Source organism: Lampris incognitus, chromosome 17 (genome assembly GCF_029633865.1).
Source record: "Lampris incognitus isolate fLamInc1 chromosome 17, fLamInc1.hap2, whole genome shotgun sequence".
Classification (NCBI taxonomy): domain Eukaryota; kingdom Metazoa; phylum Chordata; class Actinopteri; order Lampriformes; family Lampridae; genus Lampris; species Lampris incognitus.
The window spans coordinates 3,016,534-3,043,668 of NC_079227.1; the positions used below are offsets into that span (position 1 = coordinate 3,016,534).

Sequence of the window (27,135 nt, forward strand, 5' to 3'; positions counted from 1 at the left end):
TTCTCCTCTTCCCTGGCAGCTCCATATTCAGCATCCTTCTCCCAATATACTCAGCATCTCTCCTCCACACATGTCCAAGCCATCTCAATCTTGCCTCTCTTGCTTTGTCTCCAAACCGTCCAACCTGAGCGGTCCCTCTAATATAATCGTTCCTAATCCTGTCCTTCTTCGTTACTCCCAGTGAAAATCTTAGCATCTTCAACTCTGCCACCTCCAGCTCCACCTCCTGTCTTTTCGTCAGTGCCACTGTCTTTAAACCATATAACATAGCTGGTCTCACAACCATCTTGTAAACTTTCCCTTTAACTCTTGCTGGTACCCTTCTGTCGCAAATCACTCCTGACACACTTCTCCACCCACTCCACCCTGCCTGCACTCTCTTCTTCACCTCTCTACTGCGCTCCCCATTACTTTGGACAGTTGACCCCAAGTATTTAAACTCAAATGCCTTTGTCACCTCCACTCCTTGCATCCTGACCATTCCACTGTCCTCTCTCTCATTCACGCATAAGTATTCCGTCTTGCTCCTACTGACTTTCATTCCTCTTCTCTCCAGTGCATACCTCCACCTCTCCAGGCTCTCCTCAACCTGCACCCTACTCTCGCTACAGATGACAATGTCATCCGCGAACATCCTCGTCCATGGAGACTCCTGCCTGATCTTGTCCGTCAACCTGTCCATCACCATTGCAAACAAGAAAGGGCTCAGAGCCGATCCTTGATGTAATCCCACCTCCACCTTGAACCCATCTGTCATTCCAACCACACACCTCACCATTGTCACACTTCCCTCATACATATCCTGCACCACTCCTACATACTTCTCTGCAACTCCTGACTTCCTCATACAATACCACACCTCCTCTCTCGGCACCCTGTCGTATGCTTTCTCTAAATCCACAAAGACACAATGCAACTCTTTCTGGCCTTCTCTATACTTCTCAATCAACATTCTCAAAGCAAACATCACATCTGTGGTGCTCTTTCGTGGCATGAAACCATACTGCTGCTCGCTGATCGTCACCTCTCCTCAACCTAGCTTCTATTACTCTTTCCCAAATCTTCATGCTGTGGCTGATCAACTTTATACCTCTGTAGTTGCTACAGTTCTGCACATCGCCCTTGTTCTTGAAAATCGGTACCAGTATGCTTCTTCTCCACTCCTCAGGCATCCTCTCACTTTCCAGGATTGTGTTAAACAATCTAGTTAAAAACTCCACTGCCATCTCTCCTAAACACCTCCATGCCTCCACAGGTATGTCATCAGGACCAACTGCCTTTCCACTCTTCATCCTCTTCATAGCTGCCCTCACTTCCTCCTTGCTAATCCGCTGAACTTCCTGATTCACTATCCCTACATCATCCAACCTTCTCTCTCTCTCATTTTCTTCATTCATCAGCCCCTCAAAGTACTCCTTCCACCTTCTTAGCACACTCTCCTCGCTTGTCAGCACATTTCCATCTCTATCCTTGATCACCCTAACCTGCTGCACATCCTTCCCAGCTCGGTCCCTCTGTCTAGCCAATCGGTACAAGTCCTTTTCTCCTTCCTTAGTGTCTAATCTGTCATACAACTCACCATACACCTTTTCCTTTGCCTTTGCCACCTCTCTCTTTGCTTTACGCTGCATCTCCTTGTACTCCTGTCTACTTTCTTCATCTCTCTTACTATCCCACTTCTTCTTTGCCAACCTTTTCCTCTGTATAATTTGCTGTACTTCCTCATTCCACCACCAAGTCTCCTTGTCTTCCTTCCTCTGTCCTGATGACACACCAAGTACCTTCCTAGCTGTCTCCCTCACTATTTCTGCAGTGGTTTTCCAGCCATCTGGCAACTCTTCACTACCACCCAGTGCCTGTCTTACCTCCTGCCTGAACTCCAAACAACAGTCTTCCTTCTTCAACTTCCACCATTTGATCTTCGGCTGTGTCTTCACTCGCTTCCTCTTCTTGGTCTCCAAAGTCATCCTACAGACCACCATCCGATGCTGCCTAGCTACGTTCTCCCCTGTCACCACCTTGCAGTCTCCAATCCCTTTTAGATGGCGCCTTCTACATAAGATATAGTCCACCTGTGTGCACTTTCCTCCACTCTTGTACGTCACCCTGTGTTCCTCCCTCTTCTTGAAATATATATTCACCACAGCCATTTCCATCCTTTTCACAAAATCGACCACCATCTGTCCTTCCACGTTTCTCTTCTTGACTCCATACCTTCCCATCACCTCCTCATCACCTCTGTTCCCTTCACCAACATGTCCATTGAAGTCGGCTCCAATCACCCCTCTCTCCTCCTTGGGTACCCTCTCCACCATGTCGTCCAACTCGCTCCAGAATTCTTCTTTTTCATCCATCTCACACCCAACTTGCGGGGCATATGAGCTGATAACATTCAGCAATAAACCTTCGATTTCCAGCTTCATATTCATCACTCTGTCTGACACTCTCTTCACCTCCAGCACGCTCTTGACATACTCTTCCTTCAGAATTACCCCTACCCCATTACTCCTCCCATTCACACCATGGTAGAAGAGTTTGAACCCACCTCCGATACTCCTGGCCTTACTCCCCTTCCACCTGGTCTCTTGCACACACAGTATGCCTACCTTTCTTCTTTCCATCATGTCAGCCAGCTCTCTCCCTTTACCAGTCATAGTGCCAACATTCAAAGTTCCAACTCTCACCTCCACATGCCTACCCTTCCTCCTCTCCCGCTGCCTCTGGACATGCTTTCCCCCTCTCCTTCTCCTTCGCCCAACAGTAGCATAGTTTCCACCGACACCCTGCTGGTTAACAGTACCGGTGGTGGTCGTTGGTAACCCGGGCCTCGACCGATCCGGTATGTAAGTCTTATTTATGATCCGCATATTTGATTTGGCAAAGATTTTACGCCGGATGCCCTTCCTGACGCAACCCTCCCCATTTGTCCGGGCTTGGGACCGGCACTAAGGATGCACTGGCTTGTGCATCCTCAGTGGCTGGGTTACACAGTATTATTGAGTAATGATCGGAAAACAGGAAAGTGGATGTGAAACAAAGCAGATCAGAGCAGCTCGACTTTCAAGTCTCAGTCGATGGTCAAACAAACTCCTGACAGGAGAGTCTGTGTGGATTCACACGAGTGTTTTCATCAGTCATGTGAAGCGTTTCGGCCCGCCAGCTCCACAGAGCCGGACAGCCATGGGTGTGTCTGTGTGTGTGTAAATTGCTTGCAGACTTGGTAATGTTGGCTGTTGAGTGGATGAGGTTGGTGGTATAACAGGAATGTTGAGGCTCCACAGAGGAAATAAAGTTTTCCTCTGTATGGACTCATACATACAGGTGTAACAGGCTCTGTATGGATTCATACATAGGGGTGTAGAGGGCTCTGTATGGTCTCATATAGGTGTAGAGGGCTCTGTATGGACTCATACAGGTGTAGAGGGCTCTGTATGGACTCATACAGGTGTAGAGGGCTCTGTATGGACTCATACAGGTGTAGAGGGCTCTGTATGGACTCATACATACAGGTGTAGAGGGCTCTGTATGGACTCATACAGGTGTAGAGGGCTCTGTATGGACTCATACAGGTGTAGAGGGCTCTGTATGGACTCATACAGGTGTAGAGGGCTCTGTATGGACTCATACAGGTGTAGAGGGCTCTGTATGGACTCATACATACAGGTGTAGAGGGCTCTGTATGGACTCATACAGGTGTAGAGGGCTCTGTATAGACTCATACAGGTGTAGAGGGCTCTGTATGGTCTCATACATACAGGTGTAGAGGGCTCTGTATAGACTCATACAGGTGTCGAGGGCTCTGTATGGACTCATACATACAGGTGTAGAGGGCTCTGTATGGTCTCATACAGGTGTAGAGGGCTCTGTATGGACTCATACAGGTGTAGAAGGCTCTGTATAGACTCATACAGGTGTAGAGGGCTCTGTATGGTATCATACATACAGGTGTAGAGGGCTCTGTATAGACTCATACAGGTGTCGAGGGCTCTGTATGGACTCATACATACAGGTGTAGAGGGCTCTGTATAGACTCATACAGGTGCAGAGGGCTCGGTATGGACTCATACATACAGGTGTAGAGGGCTCTATAGACTCATACAGGTGTAGAGGGCTCTGTATGGACTCATACATACAGGTGTAGAGGGCTCTGTAGACTCATACAGGTGTCGAGGGCTCTGTATGGACTCATACATACAGGTGTAGTGGGCTCTGTATGGACTCATACATACAGGTGTAGAGGGCTCTGTATGGACTCATACACACAAGTGTAGAGGGCTCTGTATAGACTCATACAGGTGTCGAGGGCTCTGTATGGACTCATACATACAGGTGTAGAGGGCTCTGTATAGACTCATACACACAGGTGTAGAGGGCTCTGTATGGACTCATACATACAGGTGTAGTGGGCTCTGTATGGACTCATACACACAGGTGTAGAGGGCTCTGTATGGACTCATACACACAGGTGTAGAGGGCTCTGTATAGACTCATACAGGTGTCGAGGGCTCTGTATGGACTCATACATACAGGTGTAGAGGGCTCTGTATGGACTCAGGCAGGTATTTCAAGTAAACCTGTTCTGTACACGGTGTTATGATTACTGGCTCCATCCTTCATGCCCAGTCATCACTATGTGTGTTGAGCATTTGGGGGGAGGGAGTTGGAGTGGGGGGGGGGGGTTTAGGGGCAGGGGGAAGGCGGTTAGCTGGCAGGATGAAGAGGAGGGAGATTTAGACGGGTGGAGAACCAAACCGCTACATTGTAGCGGGGTTCTTCTAGTATCTATCTATCTATCTATCTATCTATCTATCTATCTATCTATCTATCTATCTATCTATCTATCTATCTATCTATCTATCTATCTATCTATCTATCTATCTATCTATCTATCTATCTATCTATCTATCTATCTATCTATCTATCTATCTATCTATCTATCTATCTATCTATCTATCTATCTGTATGTATGTATATATATGTTGGGTATATTTATTTTTGTAGTTTTTTTGTAATTTTCGATATGGGTTCTTGTAGTTTGGATGTGTTTTTGTCTTTGTGTTGCACTGCTGTGAGCTGAGGGAAACGATAAAGATGTATAATATCAAACCAAAATTTGTGTTCAAATAATGTTCCCTTAAGTAGTCTTGATGCATGCTAAATATCCAGGTAAGAAAGTCAAGAAGGATGACTCAGTTCATCTGGGCGCTGCACGGCGGCTGCCCACTGCTCCTAGCTACACAGCCAGGATGGGTTAAACGCAGAAAGTGAATTTCATTGTATATATGTACAAATGACAAATAAAGTGTATTCTATTCTATTCTGGATAAATGGACTGATTCAACCTTTTTTGACTCCTTCAAATATTTCCCACCTCATTTTGTGGGACATTTTGGGTCATAGATTCTCATTACCATTAATTAGACAATATTGTGTATCAGGATATGATCATATCTGAATTTCATCCCAGTGCAATTCCATTGAAAGATGATAAGTGCCCTGCTCTGGTTTAGTAGAGCTCTGTGCGACTACGTGGCGCTGCTAAATAAAAACAAGATGTAAAGATGTTCGAGCTGTGACTCCTCTTACCATCCAGAATGGAGGTCTGGTCTTCTAAACCAGTCAGCTTGTTGTTTTCTCTCAAGAATATTGTCTTCCCCTAAATGTTTCCACAGAGATGACTTCAACATCAAGGTTCTTCAGGCTTTCGTGGAGCTGCATGAGTTTGCAGACCTCAACCTCGTTCAAGCGCTACGGTGAGCCGGAGGGTTAAACTTTAAAACTGAATTCATGGAACTAAATTGTTGTTTTAAAGGCTCCATGACACCACCAGTCATCTTCCCCGTGGTTGGAGACATTCTCCAGTCTCCGTATACCGCTGTTGAGATGTTTTGACCAGGTAGGACCAACACTGGTGCAGCAGCAAACACGTATGTGTTGGGAAAAAGACTGAGACGTGATGCTGATGTGTTCATGACAACCAATATGACTGTACAACAGTGTTCCCATACAGTGTGATGTAGTTTGTACTACATCACACTGTCTGTTTTTGCTTTGGTCCCAGGATCCATTTTTACAAGGGTGGAGCTGTTTACTGCTGAGCTGACAGCATACCAGCCATAATGGCTGCTACACCTGTTTGTAGTCCTGTTACATCTTGTTTGTAGTCCCAGAAAGTCAGAGTCTATTTCTCTCTGCCTCCTACATCACCCCCACCTTTAGAATGCAGACAATAAACGTGTTACTAAAGAAAAATGGTGGATTATAGCTTTAATGTCACTGTTCAAACAGGTTGATCGGGAGATGTTAAGAATGTAAACAACTATGTGTTTACGCTCCATGACTACCAGTAATATAACTGATAAGATCCTCTCTGTTGCAGGCAGTTTCTGTGGAGCTTCCGTTTGCCAGGCGAGGCCCAGAAGATAGACCGGATGATGGAGGCCTTTGCAGCACGGTACTGCCAGTGTAATCTGGGTGTTTTCCAGTCAACAGGTCAGACTTCCCGACGGCTCCAAACTGAATCTGTGATGTGGATGGATAGGAGAGATGTTCTGATGAACCGGCTGCATAGCAACATACTGTACATTTTCCTCTATTCACTGACACTGTGCCGCGATGGAGAGCTGGGTGGTCTCACAGACGGTTTGCTTCGTTTGTGTGAAATTATTTTGCAGTCTGAAGATCTTAAGTAATGTTAAGATTTTCATTGGGAGTGATGAAGAAGGACAGGATTAGGGACGAGTATATTAGAGGGACAGCTCAGGTTGGACGGTTTGGAGACAAAGCAAGAGAGACAAGATGGAGATGGTGTGGACATGTGTGGAGGAGAGATGCTGGGTATACTGGGAGAAGGATGCTGAATATGGAGCTGCCAGGGAAGAGGAGAAGAGGAAGGCCACAGAGGAGGTTTATGGATGTGGTGAGGGAGGACATGCAGGTGGCTGGTGTGACAGAGGAAGATGCAGAGGACAGGAAGAGATGGAAACGGATGATCTGCTGTGGCGCCCCCTAACGGGAAAACCACAAGTAGTAGTAGATTATGTAGTTTTAAGAGTTACAGTTTGGACTCAGTGAGGATTAACCAGATTACCTGGTTGGACACCTCGGGAGAGGAATAGGCTACGGGAGTAAACCCCTACACAACATCAACGTCCACAGTACTGTTGTTTTTTGTGTTTCTTGCCCTTTTGCATGTGTTTTAAGTGGGAGAGTACTGCTGGCATCATGTGTGGCTGCCGTTTCTCCCTCTCGTAGCCCCCCTTCCCATCCACCCCTGTATGCCTCCCCCCCCTTCCCATCCACCCCTGTATGTCTGTGTTATGTTTATCGGTTGTGTCATTTCACCGCTGTTTATTGTAAAGTGACTTTGAGTGTTAGAAAAGCGCTATATAAGTTTGATTTATTATTATTATTACAGTTTACACTGTAGATTACAGTTTACAGCTGTAAAATAGTTTTTTTGGGGGGTGGTAGATTTCCCCGTCTTTTTCTCCCAATTGTCAGCCGGGATCAACACCTCTGGAAGGGCACTATAGGAAAGGAAGGCATTGGGAACATCGACTCCAATGGAGTTTTGCTTCTTAGGAAATGTGCTCAGTACGACTTCACCACCACTAACACTCTGTTGCACCCGAAAAACAAATCTAAGGCATCTTGGAGACACCCCCACTTCAAACAGTTGCATCTCTTTACTACGTCATTGTACGAACCAGGCACTGCAATGATGTGACTATCATGAGGGCCATGATTGATGCAGATGACTGCTGGACAGATCATCACCGCATTCACTCCACGATGTCCATCAAACTCAAGAGGAAGAGGAGGGTGCTCCACAATGTCCATCAAACTCAAGAGGAAGAGGAGGGTGCTCCACAAAGTCCGTTAAACTCAAGAGGAAGAGGAGGGTTCAAAAGAAGCAGAGCCAACCAAGACTGAACCTTGAAAGCCTGAATGAAACTGCCACCCAGCAGTGACTTCAGGCCTCTCTTGGGGAAACCCTCCAACAGGAATATCCTGATGACATTGAGAAGCACTGGAACCTGCTCAAATCAACCATCCTCAACACCTGCAGAACCACCCTTGGGTACAAGTCCAGAAACACCAGGACTGGTTTGATGAGAATGACACAGAGATAGAACAGCTCATCTCCAAGAAAAGGAAAGCCTTTCATGCTTGGCAGAATGATGTAACCTGCGAGGCTAAAAGAGTGGCTCACTTCAGAGCCAAGGCGGACATCCAGAGATGGGTGAGGTAGCTTAAGAATTCTGGGTGGACAGAAAAGACTCTGGAAATCCAGCGACTGGCAGATTTGGGTTACACCAGAGGCTTTTTCAGTGCTACTAAGGCCGTCTATGGTCCAAGTAACCGCAGCTTAAACCCCCCTGCGCTCAAAGGATGGGCAGGAGCTGCTGAAGGAAACGAGTCCATTACGCCCAGTGGGAGGAACACTTCCAGGAACTCCTCAAACGCAACAGCACAGCTGACCTAAACATTGCAAGCCACATTGCCCAGAGTCCCATCAGAGAAAACATTGGGGAACCTCCCAACATGACAGAGGTTCAACATGCCATCAGGAGCCTTAAGAACAACAAGGCCGCCGGTACAGATGGGATCCCAGCTGAGATCTTAAAGGAAGGTGGACCAGAGCTCCTGTACCACATCCAAACCCTCCTCATCAAGGTGTGGGAAAACAAACTTCCCTCAGAGCTCAGGGATGCTGTAATAGTGGCCATATTCAATCAAGAAAGGGGACAAGGCAGAATGTGGAACCTACAAGGGCATCTCAGTCCTGTCAACAAATAGATAAGAAATCCCATAGAAAGATTCTTGTTAGACAGGAGTGGTAATCGATGGAAAAGGATGGTGCATGTCGTCAATGCTGCCGGCTGTTCCTGTGTTGGATTTATTAAAACATGACATTCTGTTCATCTGCCAAAGCCGATGTCCATCAACCTGCCCACCGCAACCCACCTCGACAATCCCCCCCCCCTTTGTTTTCTCCCCAATTGTATCCAGCCAATTACCCACTCATCTGAGCTGTGCCGGTCTCTGCTCCACCCCCTCTGCTGATCCAGGGAGGGCTGCAGACTACCACATGCCTCCTCTGATACATGTGGAGTCACCAGCCACTTCTTTTCACCTGACAGTGAGGAGTTTCCCCAGGGGGACGTAGCACGTGGGAGGATCACGCTATTCCCCCAGTTCCCCCTCCCCCCTGAACCGGCGCCCCGACCGACCAGAGGAGGCGCTAGTGCAGCAACCAGGACACATGCCCACATCCGGCTTCCCACCCGCAGACACGGCCAACTGTGTCTGTAGGGACGCCCGACCAAGCAGGAGGTAACACGGGGATTCAAACTGGGATCCCTGTGTTGGTAGACAACGGAATAGACTGCTACACCACCTGGATGCCTTCCGGCTCGACAATTTACTGTCTCTAATCTTGTTGTCCTCTTTATTTTTTGCACACACTTTTATTAATTTTAATTGAATAAGAACTTTAAATACATGTGATAAAAATGATAATATCAGAAGTGGAAGCGTCAGGATGTGTATAGCTTTTACTATACAGCAGTGAAGTATTTAATGTCATATGGAGGAGTTCTCATTAATAGTAATGAGAACTCCTCAACACATTTTGGGAATCTCACATCTCAAAGACAAAAGAGGTTATGACACGTCCTCATGTTTAATGTGATGGGTGTTGAGTGTGATGGAGACGTCGTGACACTGGCGTTCTCTTTTCTGTCCTCAGACACGTGTTATGTTCTGTCGTTCGCCATCATCATGCTGAACACCAGCCTGCACAACCCCAACGTCCGGGATAAACCGCCGGTGGAGCGCTTCATCTCTATGAACCGAGGCATCAACGAGGGGGGAGACCTGCCTGAGGACCTTCTCAGGGTTTGTGTGTGTGTGTGTGTGTGTGTGTGTGTGTGTCTATCTACACTTGTGAAGATTGTCTTCATTAAGAAGTAAAACCATAAACGACCTACCTTGTAGAGACATTTTCTTTTTTTTGTCCTTTCTGGGTAGGGTTAAAATTGGGGTTAGGCTTAGGTCTAATATTAAAGTTAAGCATTAGAACTAGACCCAGAACCCAGCCAGTAAGGATGCACAAACCAGTGCGTTCTTAGTGCCGGTCCTAAGCCTGGATGAATGGGGAGGGTTGCGTCAGGAAGGGCATCCAGCGTAAAACCTTTGCCAAATCAGATATGTGGGTCATAAATCAGATTTCAATACTGGATCAGTCGAGGTCTGGGTTACCAATGACCACCACTGGTACTGTTGGCCAGCAGGGTGCTGGTGGAAACTATGCTACTGTTGGGAAAAGTAGAAGGAGAGGGGGAAGACATGTACAGAAACAGCGGGAGAGGAGGAAGGGTAGGAGGAGGTGAGAGTCAGAACTTTGGATGTTGGCACCATGACTGGTAAAGGGAGAGAGCTGGCTGATATGATGGAGAGAAGAAAGGTAGGCATACTGTGTGCAAGAGACCAGGTGGAAGGGGAGTAAGGTCAGGAGTATCGGAGGTGGGTTCAAACCCTTCCACCATGGCCATGGTGTGGATGGGAGGGGAAATGGGGTAGGGGTAATTCTGAAGGAGGAGTATGTCAAGAGTGTGTTGGAGGTGAAGAGAGTGTCAGACAGAGTGATGAGTATGAAGTTGGAAATGGAAGATGTCATAATGAATGTGATGATGAATGTTATCAGCATATATGCTCCGCAAGTTGGGTGTGAGATGGAAGAGAAAGAAGAATTCTGGAGTGAGTTGGACAGCATGGTGGAGAGGGTACCCAAGGAGGAGAGAGGGGTGATTGGACCGGACTTCAATGGGCATGTTGGTGAAGGGAACAGAGGTGATGAGGAGGTGATGGGAAGGTATGGTGTCAAGGAGAGAAATGTGGAAGGACAGATGGTGGTTGATTTTGTGAAAAGGATGGAAATGTCTGTGGTGAATACATATTTCAAGAAGAGGGAGGAACACAGGGTGATGTACAAGAGTGGAGGAAAGTGCACACGGGTGGACTATATCTTATGTAGGAGGCGCGATCTAAAAGGGAGTGGAGACTGCAAGGTGGTGACAGGGGAGAACGTAGCTAGGCAGCATCAGGTGGTGGTCTGTAGGATGACTTTGGAGACCAAGAAGAGGAAGCGAGTGAAGGCAGAGCCAAAGATCAAATGGTGGAAATTGAAGAAGGAATACTGTTGTGTGGAGTTCAGGGAAGAGCTAAGACAGGCACTGGGTGGTAGTGAAGAGTTGCTGGATGGCAGACTAGCTTCGTCTAGTCAGAAAGGCATGAACTGAGGAAGCCTCTTCGATGAGAGGCGAAACGTCTTCACGGATATATACCAAGTCCAGTTGCACTTGATTCAACTCCTTTGGATGGCTGGACAACCACTGCAGAAATAGTGAGGGAGACAGCTAGGAAGGTACTTGGTGTGTCATCAGGACAGAGGAAGGAAGACAAGGAGACTTGGTGGTGGAATGAGGAAGTACAGCAAAGTATACAGAGGAAAAGGTTGGCAAAGAAGAAGTGGGATAGTCAGAGAGATGAAGAAAGTAGACAGGAGTACAAGGAGACGCAGCGTAAAGCAAAGAGAGAGGTGGTGAAGGAAAAGGCGTATAGTGAGTTGTATGACAGGTTAGACACGAAGGAAGGAGAAAAGGACTTGTACCGATTGGCTAGACAGAGGGACCGAGCTGGGAAGGATGTGCAGCAAGTTAGGGCGATCAAGGATAGAGATGGAAATGTGCTGACAAGCGAGGAGAGTGTGCTGAGAAGGTGGAAGGAATACTTTGAGAGATTGATGAATGAAGAAAATGAGAGAGAGAGAAGGTTGGATGATGTGGGGATAGTGAATCAGGAAGTTCAGTGGATTAGCAAGGAGGAAGTGAGGGCAGCTATGAAGAGGATGAAGACTGGAAAGGCAGTTGGTCCTGATGACATACCTGTGGAGGCATGGAGATGTTTAGGAGAGATGGCAGTGGGGTTTTCTAACTTTGATCAGCCACAGCATGAAGATATGGGAAAGAGTAATAGAAGCTAGGTTAAGAGGAGAGGTGATGATCAGCAGCAGCAGTTGGGTTTCATGCCACGAAAGAGCACCACAGATGTGATGTTTGCTTTGAGAATGTTGATGGAGAAGTATAGAGAAGGCCAGAAGGAGTTGCATTGTGTCTTTGTGGATTTAGAGAAAGCATATGACAGGGTGCCGAGAGAGGAGGTGTGGTGTTGTATGAGGAAGTCAGGAGTTGCAGATAAGTATGTAGGGATGGTACAGGATGTATGAGGGCGGTGTGACAGTGGTGAGGTGTGAAGTTGGAATGACAGATGGGGTCAAGGTGGAGGTGGGATTACATCAAGGATCGGCTCTGAGCCCTTTCTTGTTTGCAATGGTGATGGACAGGTTGACGGACGAGATCAGGCAGGAGTCTCCATGGACAATGATGTTCGGAGATGACATTGTCATCTGTAGCGAGAGTAGGGTGCAGGTGGAGGAGAGCCTGGAGAGGTGGAGGTATGCACTGGAGAGAAGAGAAATGAAAGTCAGGAGGAGCAAGACGGAATACCTATGCCAGAATAAGAGGGAGGACAGTGGAATGGTGAGGATGCAAGGAGTAGAGGTGATGAAGGTGTATGAGTTTAAATACTTGGGGTCAACTGTCCAAAGTAACGGGGAGTGTAGAAGAGAGGTGAAGAAGAGAGTGCAGGCAGGGTGGAGTGGGTGGAGAAGAGTGTCAGGAGTGATGTGTGACAGAAGGGTACCAGCAAGAGTTAAAGGGAAGGTTTACAAGATGGTAGTGAGACCAGCTATGTTGTATGGTTTGGAGACAGTGGCACTGATGAAAAGACAGGAGGAGGAGCTGGAGGTGGCGGAGATGAAGATGATAAGATTTTCACTGGGAGTGATGAAGAAGGACAGGATTAGGAACGAGTATATTAGAGGGACAGCTCAGGTTGGACGGATTGGAGACAAAGCAAGAGAGACAAGATTGAGATGGTGTGGACATGTGTGGAGGAGAGATGCTGGGTATACTGGGAGAAGGATGGTGAATATGGAGCTGCCAGGGAAGAGGAGAAGAGGAAGGCCAAAGAGGAGGTTTATGGATGTGGTGAGGGAGGACATGCAGGTGGCTGGTGTGACAGAGGAAGATGCAGAGGACAGGAAGAGGTGGAAACAGATGATCCGCTGTGGCGCCCCCTAACGGGAGCAGCTGAAAGTAGTAGTGTTAGTAGATTAGAACTAGACCCAGGGTTCATGTTTGGAGGAATTTGGTTTATTTTGGAGTTCATTTGAATCAGGGTCATGTTTGGATTTGGTGTTGGGGGGGTTGGGTTTTGACTGTAGTATTAAGTTATTGTCCCCACGAGTAGATGAACACATGTTTCTGAGTGAGTGTGTGGGTGTGTCTGTGTATGTCTGTGTGTGTCCAATTGTGATCTCCACAGCCAGTAATGTTTCATGTTCACTGTGTAATACACACCTCCTCCTCCCTCCCTCCCCCTCTGTCTCATGTAGAATCTATATGACAGCATCAAGAATGAGCCCTTCAAGATCCCAGAGGATGATGGGAATGATCTGACGCACACTTTCTTCAACCCCGACAGAGAAGGCTGGCTGCTGAAGCTCGGTATGTGCTGGAATGTTGATATGTACGATATTGAATCAATATGCAGTATTTCTGTTTAGAAGACCTTGATGTGCTGATGAGTTGATATGTCAGTGTATTGATTTATCAATGTAGCAATGGATCGATGTATCAGTGTATCAACATGTCGGTGTGTTGAGGCTGATCGTCTGATGTGAAGTATGTCTGCTCCTCTCCTTTCCTAATTGTGTCCTCTTCTCGAAACTCTTCTTTCTCCGCTTTATGGCTCAATTGTATGGTTCAACTTTTATGCTCTCTCTCTCTTTCTCTCTCTGTCTCTCTCTCTCCCCCTCTCGCTCTCTGTCTCTCTCTCCCTCTCTCTCTCTCTGTCTCTCTCTCTCCCTCTCTCTCTCTCCCCCTCTCGCTCTCTCTCTCTGTCTCTCTCCCTCTCTCTCTCTCCCCCTCTCTCTCTCTGTCTCTCTCTCTCCCTCTCTCTCTCTCCCCCTCTCGCTCTCTCTCTCTGTCTCTCTCTGTCTCTCTCTGTCTCTCTCTGTCTCTCTCTCTCCCTCTCTCTCTGTCTCTCTCTCGCTCTCTCTCTCTGTCTCTCTCTGTCTCTCTCGCTCTCTGGCTCTCTCCCCCTCTGGCTCTCTCTCTCTGTCTCTCTCGCTCTCTCTCGCTCTGTCTCTTTTGGTTGTCTCTGATTTGCGTGCAGTTTTTGTTTTTGTTTATTCTTTTATCCGTGGACTCACTCTGACCTTTCACCCCTTTCTGTTTTGTTCTTTTCTGTGATTGGCTGTCCCACCTTAACTCTCTGCATTAGGAGGTAGGTACCCCTCCTCCTCCCTGCCTCCTCTTCCTCTCTCTCTGCTTATCACCCCACTGTCAGCTGCTGTTCGTCCCTCAGCAAACTGCCATCCCAAGCACGCTTGCCGCTAATCTGTTTGTCTGCTACAAGCAGAGCTGTTAGCGGACTGGCGAGTTCTGCCGGTGCCGGCCTGGTGGAGTAATCTGGTATGGAGACGGAACTGCGGGGAGGTCAGCATCTCTGTCTCTCTGTCTCCCTTGCGTCTGTATCCAACCATCCTCGCTTGCCGGATCATTTTGGTTCCAGTTTCTTCCACCAGTGAGTTTCATGCTAATTTTAGCTCCACTGGAAGAGTGAAGGAATGCGTTTTATTCCTGTTTTTATTTTTTTAGCCGTGTAGTTAAACTAGTCACTGTGGCCTTTCAGGTTCTCTGATATGAGCGACTGCTGCCCTGCTCCTCCATACGCCTGCTGTTTCCCTATGACGCCTGAATCATCCTCATCTCACAGCATGGCTATGCTATCGACTCATCTCTCAGACTCTGATGCAGAATATTTTCCACATAAAATCCGTCTCAGAATTATTGCTCATGAACTTTTTTACACCGGTTGGACACATTTGGTTCTCAGCTTCTCAGAAGTTTCCAGATAAGGGGCGTCCAGGTAGCGTAGCGGTCTATTTCGTTGCCTACCAACAAGGGGATCGCCGGTTCAGATCCCTGTGTTACCTCCGGCGTGGCTGGGCGTCCCTACAGACACAATTGGCCGTGTCTGTGGATGGGAAGCCGAATGTGGGTATGTGTCCTGGTCGCTGCACTAGCGCCTCCTTTGGCAGGTCGGGGCGCCTGTTCGGGGGAGAGGGGGAACTGGGGGGAATAGCGTGATCCTCCTACATGCTACGTCCCCCTGGTGAAACTCCTCACTGTCAGGTGAAAAGAAGTGGCTGGTGACTCCACTTGTATGGGAGGAGGCATGTGGTAGTCTGCAGCCCTCCCCGGATCAGCAGAGGGGGTGGAGCAGAGACCGGGACGGCTCGGAAGAGTGGGGTAGTTGGCGAGAAAAGCGCGAGAAAAAAGAAGAATTTCCAGATCAGTACAAATAAAATGGCAGCAGGTTCACCGTGCGGCCTGTCTGTGGAGGGCAGAGAAACGCGTCGGGCGTGGTATGACGTGAAACTTGGGGCCCGTCGTGGCGGGAGGTGGACTGATGAGCCGGTCTTCACGCTGACATCCGGCTGACGGCAGATAAAAGTCATTTGCATCCATTAAATAGCGTAAGTTGCTTACAGTGGATTTGATTCATATATTCTGCAAATGTAAGTGTGGAGTATTGGTTAGAGCTGTGTGGCTACGTGAGACTGGACGTAGATGGGACACTGATTATTGGATTGTACTCCGACCTGTGTCGCTGACTGGCAGCTGCAGCCTGCAGCATGCACGGTGTCTGTAGTGGGTGTAATGGATTACACGTTAGTTACGTCATCAGCTGCAGAGGCCTGCCTTCATGCATTTACAGTTGTCTGACTGTATTTCTGCATCAGTGGACAGACCCAGCAGACATGACTGACCCACTATCTTTTTGTGTGACGTGGCTAAGTAGCTCGTTGCATCATCGTGGGTTAATTAACAGAAAATCCATTAATCCGGATAATCTGGACGACTGTGAGGGTCGATCATCTGTTTATCTGCTGACGGGGTCTGGAAAACAGGTGACTTGTCTTGTTTCATCAGATTCAATAAGTCCAGCTGCAGAGGATAACGCAGGCTACTAAATATTCTTTCAGCCCAAGTAAAAATCCCCTTTTCATGTTTTCAGCATCTAAAATATGAAGAAGTCAGATGTTAAAAAACACACGTGTGTAAAACTGTAAAAAAGACACGGCAGATGTGCTGGAATGGTAAAAGACTGAAAACGTGTTCATGGCGATAGGGTTGTGAAAGCTGTGTAATGTGTGTTTTGCAGGTTGGCAGGGGGTTTCTCTGCTGTGTCCTCTGTGCTTTATCTGTCTCCAAGTCCACACATCCTCACATAGCTTTCCTTTGTCATGTGTTTGAAAGACGGGTAAAAGCGATGTGTTTAGTCCGGACAGCCAGCGGTCCACAGGTTCCTGTGATCAGAATGAGCTTTTGTTGAGCTTCAGCGACTATAATCAGACTCTTCTTTAGAAACGAGTCATTACATAAAGTGTTTGGATCAGTTGATTCAAACAGGAGCTTCATCTGCGGCAAACGACAGGAAGAGGGTTTTATTCTTGTTGTTAAAGAGGACGAGCGTGTGCAGGAGCGTGGTGAAGCGGTCCGGCGTGTCTGGTCTGCACGGCTCGTTTCACTGCTGCAGGAAACCACTACATATCAGCAAACCTCCCTCCACATGAACCCAACACTTCTGATTTACACAAACCATGATGTCCTCCCTCCCTCCCTCCCTCCCTCCGTCCTCCTCTCTCTCTCTTTCCCTCTGGAGAGTGGTTGAAGTAGGTGGGTGTTGGATAGGAGGATTTCATTGTTTTTGAAGGAGAGGTTTCCCAAGCTGACCCACACCAAATAAACAGACAATACAAGTCTTATTCACATGGACTCTCGTTCTCACTCGCTCTCTCTTTCTCTCCCCCTCTGTCTGTCCTCTGTCTCTCTATTTTTCTTGTTTTCTCTCTCCCTCTCTATCTCTTTTTCTCGCTCTCTGTCTCCCCCTCTCTGCTTTTCTCTGTATCTGTTTTTCTTGCTCTCTCTCTCAATCTCCCTGTATCTATTTTTCTCGTTCTCTCTGCCTCTCCTTCACCTGTAGTGAAGGTGGGGTTGGGGGGGGGGGGTTAAGCTGTCCTGTGCCAGTTAGGGGAGGGATCAGGCAGGGTTGCCCCATCTCAGGCCAGCTTTACAGCATTGTCATTGAGGCTCTCATATGTAGGTTGAGGAGCAGGCTGAGGGGTCTCTCTCTCTCTGCCAGAGCTAGCTCAACACCCTTCTGTTGTGGTATCAGCATATGCTGATGATGTTAATGTGTTTGTCCAGGGAGAGGGAGATGCCCAGGAACTGAAAGAAAGCCTGGCCCTATATGAAAAGGCTTCTTCAGCCCAGGTTAACTGTGGAAAAAGTGAGGCTTGTTTGGTGGGTCAGTGGGGCTTGGGGAGTACTCCTAGTCTTCCTAGGAACCTTAAGTGGGGGGAAAGAAGTATTAAAGTCCTAGGAGTATATTTAGGAAGCGAGGACGTTCAGAGGCAGAACTGGGAGGGAGTGCTGGGGAAGGTGGAAGCCAAGTTGTCTAAATGGAAATGCTTGCTACCCCAGCTGTCCTACAGGGGAAGAGTCTGATAGATAATAACCTGGTCGCCTCGTCTCTGACACAGACTCGTCGTTTTAGTGCCACTGCCAGGCCTTGCAGAAGAGATGCAGAAGCTCCTGGTGATTTTTTTTTTCTGGTCTGGTCAGCACTGGCTGAGAGCATCAGACCTGTATCTCCCTGTGGTAGAGGGAGGACAAGGACTTAGTATAGACATTCAATCCATAACAGCGGCCTTCAGACTACAGAGGGCACAGAGGCTGCTATACGGCTGCAGTCACTGCTGGTTGGCTCCTGCTGGGCTGCTTCTTATGAGAACTGGCCGGCTTGGGTTGGATAAACAACTTTTTCTGCTGAGATCATCTGAAGCTGACCTAACTGGACTCGCACCTTTTTATGACTCGGTGTTTGAAGCCTGGCAGATGCTGAAGGTCACACAAACTCCTGACCCTAGACCAGGAATGTGGCTTTTTGAGGAGCCACTGTTTTACACTGACTACCTTGCGAATACCACCTTATCCTCTGCTACAGTAAGGACGAAGTTTGCTGACGCTGGCGTTACTAAACTGGGCCATCTTGCAAAAACATCCATGGAAGCACCTAGTGGCATCATCAACATCAGGTCCTCCAGAGTGCTGAAGAGGGTGTGGAGGAAGTCTGGGAGTCCCTATCTGGGCCACTGAGAGCGTTTGCTGAAGATCGTGCTCTCGCTGACCAATGGGATGATGACAATGAGTACGTTTTTCCCTCCCTGATCAGTCCTGCAGGTGAGGCATGTATGGCGAGGGGGGAGCGGACTGCTTCTTTCCTTGAATTCACCAGTGCAGGATAGTTTCAGCTCTTGTAGGAAGAAGCAGTTTTATTACAGCTGTGTGAAGGTACTCAACCTTTGCTCTCTGGCTGCAGTCAGGGAGTCGAGGTGGACTGAGTTGCTTCAGACTCTACCCCTAAAGGCAGGTGGAGGGTCCCGTATAAGCCTCCTGTTGAGAAACAGATGGCTGACCTCCAGTGGAGGATTATACATGGAGCAATAGCTACGAAAAGACACAGGGTTCACCTGGATCCAAGCACTGGGGAGGACTGCCCTTTCTGTACACAAAGATAAACATTAGAGCATTTAGTGGTCTCTTGTCCTGGATTAGTGGGCTTAATTAGGGTACTGCAGGAACGGGTGGAAGCTTTGGGTGAGGATTTCTCTGTCCCCTTGTTTGTTTTTGGGCCCAAATACATGGCAAGAAAAAGACTGCTTCTGGTCCTCATCAGTTTTCTGTTTGGAACTGCTGAGCTAGTGATCTGGAAGACCGGGAAGAGTCAGATGCTTGGTCAGGGCTGGACTGATGTGGTGCAGAGTATGAAAGGTTTGGCGGCAGCTCGTCTGAGGAGAGAGCACGCTTTCTACACCCTGACCAGTAATCTGGACTCTGTCAGGGCTCTGTGGGGGTGAAGACAGGTTTCACGTTCACTTAGGGAAGATGGGTTACTTGTCCTTCATTTTTAATTTGTAATGATCGTGTGTGTGTGTGTGTGTGTGTATGATTTGATTGAGCCACAGTAATGATGTCTGAGATTTTGTTTTTTAGGTTACCAGTTTATGTTGACATGATGGAAATGGAGGGTTTTTATAATGTGATGTAAATAAGTCATGTTAAAAGTTTAAAAAAAAGACTCTCTCCCTCTCTATCTGTTTTTCTTGCTCTCTCTCTCTGTCTCTCTCCCTCACTGTCTCTCTGCCTCTCTCTCTCTCCCTCTCTCTGTGTCTCACTACCTCTCTCTCCCTCTATTGCTCTCTCTCTGTCTCTCCCTCTGTCTCTCTCCCTCTATCTCTCTCTCTCTCCCTCTATCTCTCGCTCTCTCTGTTTCCCCCTATCTCTCTGCCTCTCTCTCCCTCTCTCTCTGTCTCTCTATCAGGTGGTCATTTCTTACACTTTACTCAGAATGTGTCCTGCTTCTTTGCAGGTGGGAGAGTGAAGACGTGGAAGAGGAGGTGGTTCATTCTGACTGACAACTGTCTCTACTACTTTGAGTACACCACAGTAAGTCACTGAGCACACCGCAGTAAGTCACTGAGCACGCCACAGTAAGTCACTGAGCACACCGCAGTAAGTCACTGAGCACGCCACAGTAAGTCACTGAGCACACCACAGTAATCACTGAGCACACCACAGTAAGTCACTGAGCACACCACAGTAAGTCACTGAGCACACCACAGTAAGTAACTGAGCACACCGCAGTAAGTCACTGAGCACACCACAGTAATCACTGAGCACGCCACAGTAAGTCACTGAGCACGCCACGGTAAGTTATTAAGTCACTGAGCACACCACAGTAAGTCACTGAGCATGCCACAGTAAGTCACTGAGCACGCCAAGGTAAGTTATTAAGTCACTGAGCACACCACAGTAAGTCACTGAGCATGCAACAGTAAGTCACTGAGCATGCCACAGTTATCACTGAGGAGGCCACTGAGCACACCACAGTAAGTCATTAAGTCACTGACCACACCACAGTAAGTCACTGAGCAAAACAGTAAGTCACTGAGCACGCCACAGTAAGTCACAGAGTACGCCACAGTAAGTCACTGAGTACGCCACAGTAAGTCACTGAGTACGCCACAGTAAGTCACTGAGCATGCCACAGTAAGTCATTGAGCACACCACAGTAAGTCACTGAGTACGCCACAGTAAGTCACTGAGCACACCACAGTAAGTCATTAAGTCACTGAGCATGCCACAGTAAGTCACTGAGCACGCCACAGTAAGTCACTGAGCACGCCACAGTAAGTTACTGAGCACGCCACAGTAAGTGACTGAGCACGCCACAGTAAGTCACTGAGCATGCCACAGTTATCACTGAGCAGGCCACTGAGCACACCACAGTAAGTCATTAAGTCACTGACCACACCACAGTAAGTCACTGAGCAAAACAGTAAGTCACTGAGCACGCCACAGTAAGTCACAGAGTACGCCACAGTAAGTCACCGAGTACGCCACAGTAAGTCACTGAGCACGCCACAGTAAGTCACTGAGCACACCACACTAAGTCACTGAGCACACCACAGTAAGTCACTGAGCACACCACAGTAAGTCATTAAGTCACTGAGCATGCCACAGTAAGTCACTGAGCACGCCACAGTAAGTCACTGAGCACGCCACAGTAAGTGACTGAGCACGCCACAGTAAGTCACTGAGCACACCACAGTGAGTCACTGAGCACACCACAGTAAGTCACTGAGCACACCACAGTAAGTCATTAAGCCACTGAGCATGCCACAGTAAGTCACTGAGCACGCCACAGTAAGTGACTAAGCACGCCACAGTAAATCACTGAGTACGCCACTGTGAGTCACTGAGCACGCCACTGTAAGTCACTGAGCACACCACAGTAAGTCACTGAGCACACCACAGTAAGTCACTGAGCACACCACAGTAAGTCACTGAGTACGCCACAGTGAGTCACTGAGCACACCACAGTAAGTCATTAAGTCACTGACCACGCCAGAGTAAGTCACCGAGCATGCCACAGTAAGTCACTGAGCACACCACAGTAAGTCACTGAGCACACCACAGTAAGTCACTGAGCACGCCACAGTAACTCACTGAGCATGCCACAGTAAGTCATTGAGCACACCACAGTAAGTCACTGAGTACGTACGCCACAGTAAGTCACTGAGCACACCACAGTAAGTCATTAAGTCACTGAGCATGCCACAGTAAGTCACTGAGTACGCCACAGTAAGTCACTGAGCACACCACAGTAAGTCATTAAGTCACTGACCACACCACAGTAAGTCACTGAGCATGCCACAGTAAGTCACTGAGCACACCACAGTAAGTCACTGAGCACACCACAGTAAGTGACTGAGCACACCACAGTAAGTGACTGAGCACACCACAGTAAGTCACTGAGCACGCCACAGTAAGTCATTGAGCACACCACAGTAAGTCACTGAGTACGCCACAGTGAGTCACTGAGCACACCACAGTAAGTCGCTGAGCACACCACAGTAAGTGACTGAGCACGCCACAGTAAGTGACTGAGCACACCACAGTAATTGACTGAGCCACCCCACAGTAAGTCACTGAGCACGCCACAGTAAGTCATTGAGCACACCACAGTAAGTCACTGAGTACGCCACAGTGAGTCACTGAGCACACCACAGTAAGTCATTAAGTCACTGACCACGCCACAGTAAGTCACTGAGCATGCCACAGTAAGTCACTGAGCACGCCACAGTAAGTCACTGAGCACGCCACAGTAAGTCATTGAGCACACCACAGTAAGTCATTAAGCCACTGAGCACGCCATAGTAAGTCACTGAGTACGCCAGTGAGTCACTGAGCACACCACAGTAAGTCATTAAGTCACTGACCACGCCACAGTAAGTCACTGAGCATGCCACAGTAAGTCACTGAGCACGCCACAGTAAGTCACTGAGCACGCCACAGTAAGTGACTAAGCACGCCACAGTAATTGACTGAGCCACCCCACAGTAAGTCACTGAGCACGCCACAGTAAGTCATTGAGCACGCCATAGTAAGTCACTGAGCACGCCACAGTGAGTCACTGAGCACACCACAGTAAGTCATTAAGTCACTGACCACGCCACAGTAAGTCACTGAGCATGCCACAGTAAGTCACTGAGCACGCCACAGTAAGTCACTGAGCACGCCACAGTAAGTCACTGAGCACACCACAGTAAGTCACTGAGCACACCACAGTAAGTCACTGAGCACACCACAGTAAGTCATTAAGCCACTGAGCACGCCATAGTAAGTCACTGAGTACGCCAGTGAGTCACTGAGCACACCACAGTAAGTCATTAAGTCACTGACCACGCCACAGTAAGTCACTGAGCATGCCACAGTAAGTCACTGAGCACGCCACAGTAAGTCACTGAGCACACCACAGTAAGTCATTAAGCCACTGAGCACGCCATAGTAAGTCACTGAGCACGCCACAGTGAGTCACTGAGCACACCACAGTAAGTCATTAAGTCACTGACCACGCCACAGTAAGTCACTGAGCACGCCACAGTAAGTCACTGAGCACGCCACAGTAAGTCACTGAGCACACCACAGTAAGTCACTGAGCACACCACAGTAAGTCATTAAGCCACTGAGCACGCCATAGTAAGTCACTGAGTACGCCAGTGAGTCACTGAGCACACCACAGTAAGTCATTAAGTCACTGACCACGCCACAGTAAGTCACTGAGCATGCCACAGTAAGTCACTGAGCACGCCACAGTAAGTCACTGAGCACACCACAGTAAGTCATTAAGCCACTGAGCACGCCATAGTAAGTCACTGAGCACGCCACAGTAAGTGACTAAGCACGCCACAGTAAATCACTGAGTACGCCACTGTAAGTCACTGAGCACACCACTGTAAGTCACTGAGGACACCACAGTAAGTCACTGAGCACGCCACAGTAACTCGCTGAGCACACCACAGTAAGTCACTGAGCACACCACAGTAAGTCACTGAGCACACCACAGTAAGTCATTAAGCCACTGAGCACGCCACAGTAAGTGACTAAGCACGCCACAGTAAGTGACTAAGCACGCCACAGTAAATCACTGAGTACGCCACTGTAAGTCACTGAGCACACCACAGTAAGTCACTGAGCACGCCACAGTAACTCACTGAGCATGCCACAGTAAGTCATTGAGCACACCACAGTAAGTCACTGAGTACGTACGCCACAGTAAGTCACTGAGCACACCACAGTAAGTCATTAAGTCACTGAGCATGCCACAGTAAGTCACTGAGTACGCCACAGTAAGTCACTGAGCACACCACAGTAAGTCATTAAGTCACTGACCACACCACAGTAAGTCACTGAGCATGCCACAGTAAGTCACTGAGCACACCACAGTAAGTGACTGAGCACACCACAGTAAGTGACTGAGCACACCACAGTAAGTCACTGAGCACGCCACAGTAAGTCATTGAGCACACCACAGTAAGTCACTGAGTACGCCACAGTGAGTCACTGAGCACACCACAGTAAGTCGCTGAGCACACCACAGTAAGTGACTGAGCACGCCACAGTAAGTGACTGAGCACACCACAGTAATTGACTGAGCCACCCCACAGTAAGTCACTGAGTACGTACGCCACAGTAAGTCACTGAGCACACCACAGTAAGTCATTAAGTCACTGAGCATGCCACAGTAAGTCACTGAGTACGCCACAGTAAGTCACTGAGCACACCACAGTAAGTCATTAAGTCACTGACCACACCACAGTAAGTCACTGAGCACGCCACAGTAAGTCACTGAGCACACCACAGTAAGTGACTGAGCACACCACAGTAAGTGACTGAGCACACCACAGTAAGTCACTGAGCACGCCACAGTAAGTCATTGAGCACACCACAGTAAGTCACTGAGTACGCCACAGTGAGTCACTGAGCACACCACAGTAAGTCGCTGAGCACACCACAGTAAGTGACTGAGCACGCCACAGTAAGTGACTGAGCACACCACAGTAATTGACTGAGCCACCCCACAGTAAGTCACTGAGCACGCCACAGTAAGTCATTGAGCACACCACAGTAAGTCACTGAGTACGCCACAGTGAGTCACTGAGCACACCACAGTAAGTCATTAAGTCACTGACCACGCCACAGTAAGTCACTGAGCATGCCACAGTAAGTCACTGAGCACGCCACAGTAAGTCACTGAGCACACCACAGTAAGTGACTGAGCACACCACAGTAAGTCATTAAGCCACTGAGCACGCCACAGTAAGTCACTGAGTACGCCACAGTGAGTCACTGAGCACACCACAGTAAGTCATTAAGTCACTGACCACGCCACAGTAAGTCACTGAGCATGCCACAGTAAGTCACTGAGCACGCCACAGTAAGTCACTGAGCACACCACAGTAAGTCATTAAGCCACTGAGCACGCCATAGTAAGTCACTGAGCACGCCACAGTAAGTGACTAAGCACGCCACAGTAAGTGACTAAGCACGCCACAGTAAATCACTGAGTACGCCACTGTAAGTCACTGAGCACACCACAGTAAGTCACTGAGCACGCCACAGTAACTCACTGAGCATGCCACAGTAAGTCATTGAGCACACCACAGTAAGTCACTGAGTACGTACGCCACAGTAAGTCACTGAGCACACCACAGTAAGTCATTAAGTCACTGACCACACCACATTAAGTCACTGAGCATGCCACAGTAAGTCACTGAGCACACCACAGTAAGTCACTGAGCACACCACAGTAAGTCACTGAGCACGCCACAGTAAGTCACAGCACGCCACTGTAAGTCACTGAGCACACTACAGTAAGTGACTGAGCACACCACAGTAAGTCACTGAGCACACCACAGTAAGTCACAGCACGCCACTGTAAGTCACTGAGCACACTACAGTAAGTCACTGAGCATGCCACAGTAAGTCACTGAGCACACTACAGTAAGTCACTGAGCACACCACAGTAAGTCACTGAGCACACCACAGTAAGTCACAGCACGCCACTGTAAGTCACTGAGCACACTACAGTAAGTGACTGAGCAGGCCACAGTAAGTGACTGAGCACACCACAGTAAGTGACTGAGCAGGCCACAGTAAGTGACTGAGCACACCACAGTAAGTCACAGCACGCCCCTGTAAGTCACTGAGCACACTACAGTAAGTGACTGAGCAGGCCACAGTAAGTGACTGAGCAGGCCACAGTAAGTCACTGAGCACACCACAGTAAGTGACTGAGCAGGCCACAGTAAGTCCCTGAGCACACCACAGTAAGTGACTGAGATGCTGAACTAAACAACAAGAAAACGTGAGTGTGTGAGGGAGAGAGAGAGGGACAGAGAGGGGGGGGGCAGAGAGGGAGAGCATGCTGTGTGTCTGTGTTTAAACCGCACTGAATAGATTTAAAAGGTAAAAACAACCCACATCAGGTTTTGAATTAATATTGATCCATACTTAAACACAAGCACACACATTAAACACACACACAAACAGATAAACACATGACAGAGGAAGAGTCAGGTCTTTATCTTCATCCCTGCTCTTACACAGATGCAGCTCCTTTGACCTAAATTAGTCTAGCTCCATCAATTAACATGATGGATTATGGGAAACATCTGGGAAGGCTATGGCACATCTGGCCCAGCTAAGCCATGCATCACTCCCCTACCACTCCTGATACTTCCACCCATTTACCCCTCAGCACCCCCCCCACCAACCCGTTCCACACCATCATCACCTCCACCAACCCGTTCTGCACCATCACCCGCCCCACCAACTTGTTCCACACCATCCCCCTCCCCCCACCAACCAGTTCCGCACCATCCACCCCACCCCCCCACCAATTAAGAGGAGGACAGAAGGGAACTGTTCCTCAAGGTCTACACAGACACAGTAACAACCAGCTGAAGTGTGTGTGTGTGTGTGTGTGTGTGTTTGCAGGGTGACCCTCTGTGTAACCCAGGTTCAGGTTAATATCAGCCGGTCATGTGACATTTTCATGAACCAAGAAGTGAAGCATGTCCTCCTGTCGAGTCCTTTAAGTTTCTCTGCTGATGTAAGATGTGACTGGACTCTAACAGCGTGCAGGAAGTAAACTGGGACTCAGTCAGGCACACAGCCTCTGCAGACATTTTATACATGTAAATGAGAGCTAATTTTACACCACCCACCATCTTTCCTTCTGCGTTTATATGCAAGTTAAACATCCAGTTTTAATCAGAAAAGGACAATATTATTTCAACTGCCATGACTTAACAGTGTAGCTGATCTGATGCTGAACCCTTTCTCCTCACTGTGTGTGTGTGTGTGTGTTTCCAGGATAAGGAACCTCGAGGGATTATTCCTCTGGAGAACCTCAGCATCAGAGAAGTGGACGAGCCCAGAAAACCAGTAAGAGACATCACTAGTCACTTTTCTGTCCATCTGTCCATCTCTTTCATTCATTCATGCCAACATCTACTACTACTACCACTACTACAACTACCAGTACTGCTACTACTACTGCTACTATTACTACCACTACTACTACTACTACAACCACCACTACTATCACTACTACTACTACTACTACTACCACCACTACTACTTCTACTACTACTACCATTACTACTACTACTACTACTACTACTACCATTACTACTACTACTACCATTACTACTACTACCACTACTACTACGTCTACTACTACTACTACTACTACTTTCAGCTGCTCCCGTTAGGGGGCGCCACAGCGGATCATCCGTTTCCATCTCTTCCTGTCCTCTGCATCTTCCTCTGTCACACCAGCCACCTGCATGTCCTCCCTCACCACCTCCATAAACCTCCTCTTTGGCCTTCCTCTTCTCCTCTTCCCTGGCAGCTCCATATTCAGCATCCTTCTCCCAGTATACCCAGCATCTCTCCTCCACACATGTCCAAACCATCTCCATCTTGTCTCTCTTGCTTTGTCTCCAAACCGTCCAACCTGAGCTGT

General features: G+C 48.2%; 1 protein-coding gene across 1 annotated transcript in view; it reads left to right on the forward strand.

Moving 5' to 3' along the window:
* Positions 1–27,135, forward strand: part of LOC130128088 (cytohesin-3) — a 77,517-nt gene that overhangs the window by 38,454 nt on the left and 11,928 nt on the right. The window contains exons 6-12 of the mRNA XM_056297800.1: positions 5,673–5,753; positions 6,380–6,492; positions 9,755–9,903; positions 13,523–13,634; positions 14,413–14,415; positions 19,630–19,706; positions 26,481–26,552. Coding sequence (XP_056153775.1) covers positions 5,673–5,753; positions 6,380–6,492; positions 9,755–9,903; positions 13,523–13,634; positions 14,413–14,415; positions 19,630–19,706; positions 26,481–26,552 — 607 coding nt within the window. The remainder of the gene's footprint in view (positions 1–5,672; positions 5,754–6,379; positions 6,493–9,754; positions 9,904–13,522; positions 13,635–14,412; positions 14,416–19,629; positions 19,707–26,480; positions 26,553–27,135) is intronic.